At 42.7% G+C, this 7,239-nt stretch overlaps 1 protein-coding gene across 1 annotated transcript; it reads right to left on the minus strand.

Moving 5' to 3' along the window:
- Nucleotides 1–208: 208 nt before the first annotated feature.
- LOC102719084 (F-box protein At1g67340-like) lies at nt 209–1,931 on the minus strand. The gene is made up of 3 exons (XM_040521331.1): nt 1,673–1,931; nt 1,357–1,519; nt 209–1,263 (listed from the first exon to the last, which is right to left on the minus strand). The coding sequence occupies exons 1-3, from the start codon at nt 1,861–1,863 to the stop codon at nt 493–495; spliced, it is 1,125 nt and encodes a 374-aa protein (XP_040377265.1). The 5' UTR covers nt 1,864–1,931; the 3' UTR covers nt 209–492.
- Between the last annotated feature and the right edge of the window lie 5,308 nt (nt 1,932–7,239).

Below are 7,239 nucleotides of genomic sequence, written 5' to 3' on the forward strand. Positions count from 1 at the left end.
AGAAGGGGCGTTACCCAAACGAAAAGAAAAAAAAAAAGAAAGAAAGAAAAGCAGACAGTCACCCATCGTTTCACGGCTTACCCGTTCGTTTCCTCCCTGTTTTAATTACTTTTACGACTTGCTTTGCGTGATTACCCCCAACCGACCCTCCTATCCTATTTACTGATATGCTCGATTTTCTAAAATTTAGTTGATTTGTGAGTGCAGAATGAATTGACGACGTTTCATAATCGAGTTCAAAAATTTCACCTTGATTACCAGTGTACGAAAAACACAGGAGCATACTGAAGACGAAATAAACAGAAGCTTAGTTCTCTCTCACTCAAAATGGCTTAGCCTGGCTTAACTTGGACACTAATGAAGTAGTATTAAGTACATAAAAGTAAAATGGATGCGCGATAAGTGAAAAGACCGGAGCGGAGGTGGAACCGCGAGCTTCCCGGAGATGGCGACCTACGACGACCACACGCTCGGGCGGGAGTCACGCGCGGGTCACGGCATCGCCATCTGAGCAGCCGCCGCCGCCGCCGGCGCAGCTGCCTCGACGGCCCCGACGGCATTGCCGTTGGCGTTGGCGGCGTCGAGCCAGAATTCCATCGGGACGCACTCCTTCTTGTGCGCCACCTTCCAGTGCAGCGCCTGGCACGCGCGGGAGCAGTAGATCACCGCGCTGCACACGGAGCACCGCCGGAACTCGTGTTTCCGCGTCTCCGGCCGCCCGCACGTGGGCTGCGAGCACAGCCGGAGCGCCGCCGCCGCCGCCGCGCCGGGGACCAGCGCCAGCGGCCGCGACGCGTACCACTCGGCCAGGAACGCGTTGGCGGCGTGCCCGCGGCGCCCCGCGGCGCCGGCGACGTGGCAGCCGTAGTCGCTGAGCAGGCACGTGTGCGGGCCCAGTGGCTTGCACTCTCCGCTGAGGCCGAGCGCCGCGGCGAACCTGGCCCCTCCCTGGGCGACCGCGGCGCACAGCTCGCGGAAGTTGGCCTGGACGAGGAGGCGCCGCCCGCCAGTGACGGAGCGGCGGACGCCGTAGCCGTCCGAGAGGCAGTGCCCGAGCTCGCGGAGCGCGTCGGTGTGGCCGCGCGACGCGGCGCGGGCGCAGAGGTGGGCGCCGGCCTGGAGGTTGCGGCCGTCCTTGGCCAGCCCGCTGCCGTTGAACTGGATGATCGCCATCGAGTAGAGCGCCTCGACGTGCCCGCGCCGCGCCGCCGCGCCCAACAGCTCCGCCCCCAGCTTGCGGTTCTCGAAGCAGTAGAACATGATCTGCAGGGGAGCAAAAAAAACAAGAACAATAAGGCGACGCCATCGAGAGGTGACATGTACGGAAGGGAGAAGCGCAACCAGAAATGCTTATACCATGCCAAGAAGATAGGAGGATTCCGCGTTGCCGGCTTGCGCGCAGCGGACGAGGAAGCGGCGCGCTTCGTTGCACCATGACCCGGCGCGCACGGCGACGCACGCCGCCGACGCCCGCGCGAGCACCAGCCTGTTCCAACCCGCCTCCCTGAATCTTCTGCACCTGCACCCCGCAAACAAACGCCATCAAAAACCCTCACCCCAACCGATAACCGCTCCGATTCCTCTCACCGCACACACAAAAAAGAAACAGAACCGAAACGGTACTCAAAACTACACGAGACGGCGGATCCAAAAAACCGAACACCGCACTTACGTGAGCATGGCGGCAGCGAGGTCAGCCGGCGAGCCGGCGGACGCGGCGACGTCGGCGAGGATGGAAACGACCAGCTCGTCGGGCAGCATGTCGAACGCCCCCGTGATGCCGCCGCCGCCGCCACCTCCAACGCCGTCCACACCGGTCCTCCTCCTCTTCTCCGCGCCGTTCCCCTCCTCATCCCGGGACATGACGCCTCCGCCCTCGCTGCCCACCTTGCCCGCTAACCAACGGCGAGACAGAGGCAAGAAGAGAGAGAAGAAGGAAAAAAAAACCTTCTGGCTGCAGGAGGAAGATGGTGAGGCGCCTTATATAGGCTTAGGTCGAAGAGGAGTGGAGCAGTTGGACGAGAGTGTTTTACGAAAATATTCCTGTGGTTCACGTAGACACTGCTGGTGCCAACGATCAAAGTTAAGTTGACCGATCATATTAGAGGATGTATTTATTTTTCTTTTTTAAAATAAAAAATAAATTCTTTCGAATCCGATTGAAAACCTTTTGGTTGGAGGAGGAAAATGGTGAGACGTCTTACATAGGCTTAGGTCGAAGAGGAGTAGGCCAGTTGGACGAGAGAGTGTTTTATGAAAATACCCTCACGGTTCACATAGACACTGCCGGTGCTAACGGTCAACGTTACATCGACTGTACTGGAGGACGTATTTGTGTTTTTCTTTAAAAAAAGTAAACAATAAATTCCTTTGAATCTGATCGCTTCGTCTTTCGCTTCCTTCCTCGTTTGCACGCAGCCAGCCTTTCTTACGTGCTGCCAGCTTTTATTTTTTTTTTGGAGCTGTTTCATTACTGCCAGCTAATTTTGTTTGATCTATTTTCGCCTTTAATCGTGGGGTCTGTAACCAACAGTGCATTTCTTGCCAATTCATTGTTCTTGATTTATCTTTTTTTTTTGGCATGTAGAGAAGATACAGATTTGGTTGAAATTAATTGGATGGTAGCTGGTGCAAGCAGATCATGTATCGGTTAAATGCAGGGGATATGTTCTTCTTTTGGATGCAGTGCAATGCAATTTTGGATGCATTAATTTGTATCCTTAAGATTTGCTCCCTGTATTTCTATGTTATGAATTCTGCATGTGATATCTGTGTATTCCTGTGGATTGTCGAATTATTGGAATTTATAGCTGCCTGTGTGTATATGAATAGACCAATTTTCGCCTCTAGCTATCTCTTTTTCCATCTCCAAGGAGAAAAGATTATCTTTCAACCTAATTAATACGTAACAATGAACTCTTTTTCTATCCTAGTCAGTTTCCTTGCATTGAATTCCAGGAATCCTCTTCCTCATACTCTGTTAGCCTTTTTTGCATCATATAGTAGATGAGACGGTTAATTTGTTTCTAAAGATACATTATTTATAAGTTTACTTAAAGCCTTTTTTTACGGTTTATAAGCCAAAGACACGTGACTGAAATATAGAAAAATAATTTTAATAATAATATTTTTATACTTCTATTTTTAGGGTCCAAAAGCAAAGTCTTGGCTGCTAAGCTAATTGATGCATACGAATGAACTTCCTTTTTAACCTTGACGGTTTCGTTGCATTAAATTCCATGACCTCATATTGTGTTTGGGTCTACACCTGTTATACGAGAAGTTTTTTTTTTCTAAAATGCACATTTATTTAAAGTTAATGCAAAGAATTTTTAAAGTACCTCGAAATTGTTAGCATCATATCGTGCATGTTGAATGTGATTCAATAATTAACAACTATGTCATCAACTTGCAATTTATTTCGGTATTAATATAATTCTTACGTGTGGTGTACATGGGAGTCTTCCATATAATCGTTAAATAGAATAATCCATGGCAATTTCGAGTGCCACTGGTGTATAAAATCCATTTATACGGATTTATACGAGTACCTAAAATAGACACTACAAATTAATGTGTTTACTTTCTCTAAATAATTATACACATTATGAGACCTTATTAGATAAAGTAGTATACGTGCCAAAATTAGTAGGGATAGTCTTCAACGCGTATTCCCTAAAAGTCGCGATAAATTTACGTAGTTACTTTCGCAGATTAATTTCGAGCGAAAACTAGATCGAAATGTATTACGAAAACACATGGGTTTTTACATATACACTCAACATTTTTACAACTTACTTGGGAAACTATACACTCTATATACAGTAAAAGGAAAAATAAATAACCTCAATTAGATACTCCAAGAGGACAGATGGCTCCTAGCAAAACCAAGAGAAAACATGGGGGGGTGAAAGTGCGGTGAGGGTGAGGTGAGGAGCCGGCAGTTACCATTGCAGGGACAGGATTTGCTTGGACTCGGCTAAATCACACGCGCTAGCTGTTAGTGGTAACCACTACACGTACGCGCCGTCAATGGTAACTACCATTAGGATTAACCGATCCAGTTATGTGTGGACGAGAGAACAGAACAGCTAACTACCAGGCTGGGTGGTCAACCAGGAACACTCTTGACCTCTCAGCTGTTTCAGTTCTTCCTATCCATTTCTTTATCCTCAAACGCTACCTTCCCGCTTAAGCAGTTTTGCAACTTAATTTTGCTGCTTAATCCCTCCACGCTGATCCGTGTATACCTGTAACAACCCAAACGATTGTATCTTGACGAGTAAAAGAGTAGAATACAGGTAGCTACGTCGAGTTCACTGTATATGCATGCATCGACGTACATGGCAGTATTTGATGATCTTAATATTTTGTTTGTATCGAACATTACAGTCATCAGTGGAAAGGGCTTCAATTCGTTTTTTTTAAAAGCCCCGTCGGGGTGTATATTTCATATAAAAAGGAGAAAAAAACTAAGAAGGGTTACCAATTCATTTTTGAAACGGAGAAATTAGATGTTTGCACCATAGAAATATAATATGTCTATAGCATCTCATCTTTTCGCTTATACTTATGCTTATAAGTTAAAATTTAAATTTAGAACTTAAATTTAGAGTTGATTTTATGTTTTTTTCATTATACTAAAAAATGGCCATGCTTTATACCAGGTCAAGTTAATTTTAATTGTACAAATTGTAATAAATTATGTGTCAAATAAGAGATAATAAATTATGGTCAATATACAACTAATTTGGAAAGCGTACATTTGCATCAGAAAGATTATAATTGAGAATAAATTATGCACGATATCATAAACAAATTAAATCAGATGGGTGGTCATTCTACATCAAAGAAAGATAGAGGCTCACTAAACCTTCTTATACCATTTTTACAAGTTTTTTTTAGTCCTACTTCTTTTGATTTTTTTATTCGATACAAATATTTAATTTTAAGTGGTGGATAGTGGCCGCTACTCAGACCCTTTTAATTTCAGTTTTTACTAATCTCTTTATTTTTCTTTCCTTTTTATTCTTCTCTTCTCTTTTTTTTTCTTTCTCATTCTATTCTTCTTTCGTTTCCTTTTTTATTTTCCTCTCCTTTCTTTTACCTCTCTTATTCCCATGCAAACCCTCTAAAATCTGAATTGGGCATAAATTTTACATCCTATTTAAACGATACATCAGCTTGGTTTCTTTTTAAAAAATAGAAACATGCGAAACATCTGCTTTGTTTCTCTTTTGAAAAAATTGAAACGGAATTCTGACGTTAGTGCGATTCCACTTTTGTGTCCTATTTAGGTGAAACATTTGCTTGGTTTCATTTTGAAAAAAAAAAGAAATCCTAAGGCTAGTGTGGTTCCATTTTTTAAATTGTATTTCTTAGATTTGTTTTCTTTAAGAAAAAAAAGGTAAATTACTGATACATGAAATCCATGCCGTCTTTATGGTGCTGAAAAAAACGCATCATCTATATTAGGGGTGAAAACGGTCACAGAAACTCCTGATCTACCCATCTATCATTTCCCCAAATTACCGGGCGAAGAAAAGAGAAACAGTTTGACGGAAACGATAAACGGAAAATGGTAAATAATATGGAAACGATATTGTGACGCTCATAAATTCCTCATACAAATTTCTAAACTTAAATGTGTATTAAAAACCCATGTCCATGACTAGGCAGGATACACAAATAGACAATGTTGATTACATAAACATCGTTCTCAGAAACAACTGAAATATAATAAATAATCTAACAAAAATATAGCGGAAAGATAACGCAGACTAGCTCTAGCGTAGCACGACTCCAATCCATAGGCAACGACTTGACGGCGGATAACACTCACTCCTGAGAGTCACCTCCATCGGATTCAACTTCTAACTTTGGAGGGGGAAATTATGCAAGGCTAAGTACAAACCATCGTATTCAACGAGTAGCATGCAATATGAGTAATAAATAATGCAATGGATCATAAGGAATTGGATAGGGTTATTTGCATAAAGCACCATTTTAATAGATAACAAAGATTAAAATTGAATATCATAAATAAATAAGTAAATAAATAAAGTACCAACTTCACTATCCAACGTTACACCACGTTACGGTAGGCCCAAACTGGTACCAAATTAATCAAGTTATTAAATGGGTTCGACTAATCACAGTGAATCTAGTAGTTCGCCCGTAACCATGGCACAACTATTCGAATAGGTTTACTATGATCAGAGATGTACTACTGTACCCACAAGACATAGTTTCACTATATTTGAACATACGCCGACACACCACCATGGCATACCAGATAGGAACATGTGATAGGACATATCGCATAACTCTCCCTATTCAATCGCATCATAGTGTAGGATTTGCTCCCTCCTTTAAACCAAGTCGGGTAACCCTCTCTTGTGCTTAGTCAAATCCAGAAGCAATATAGACTGTCGCATGGGCAATCTATACTCCATCACGCTCACCCTAGCCTGGGTACGTTGAATAGTTTGCAATTACACTTCAAATCTCACTGTTGCCCATATTGGCTTGTGGTTACCACTAAAATAACTTCCAGGGTTTCCTACGAATCGGTCGTTAATTGCCATGGGTGCGACTCTCAAAACCATGCACCCACAACCCACCATTAGCAATATTTTAGTTGGCATTAATCCGCACCAGGTATTAAATCATCATCAATAGCTATACACAACTGCAATGATTAATGTGTGATCCCATGTGCTACATGTTCTAAGCGAAGATAAGCATAACCTAAGCCTAACTCCACTCAAGTTACCCGTAGTATAACATAAATAAAGACGGATAAACGACGGCATAATAATATAGGTCACCCGTAAAATAGATACAATAAATACTTTAGAGAAAACAATGCAAGTTTGAATAAATAAAGCGAGGATTTTGTAATGATAGGATCAATATGATCAAAGATGAATGCCACTTGACTTGCTCTGTTCCCTGGGGTACTTCAACAACGATTTCGAAATAAATCTGCGCGTCAACAAGCTCCGATTCTAAGCGACAAAGCACAAAAATACATAAAACAAGCACAAACTCTACTGAAACAGCACAATATTATATTTTAATGGATTCTTGGCATTTTTTGAATTTAATGAAATTTGAATGGACTAAAACGGAGACCGAATGAATTAGTTTTGAATTTTAGAAGTTTAACTATGTTTTAACTAAACAGAAAATCCTTAAATGAATTAATTCGGCAATAAGTGAGGCCGTTGACGTCAG

This window comes from Oryza brachyantha, chromosome 2 (genome assembly GCF_000231095.2).
Source record: "Oryza brachyantha chromosome 2, ObraRS2, whole genome shotgun sequence".
NCBI lineage: Eukaryota > Viridiplantae > Streptophyta > Magnoliopsida > Poales > Poaceae > Oryza > Oryza brachyantha.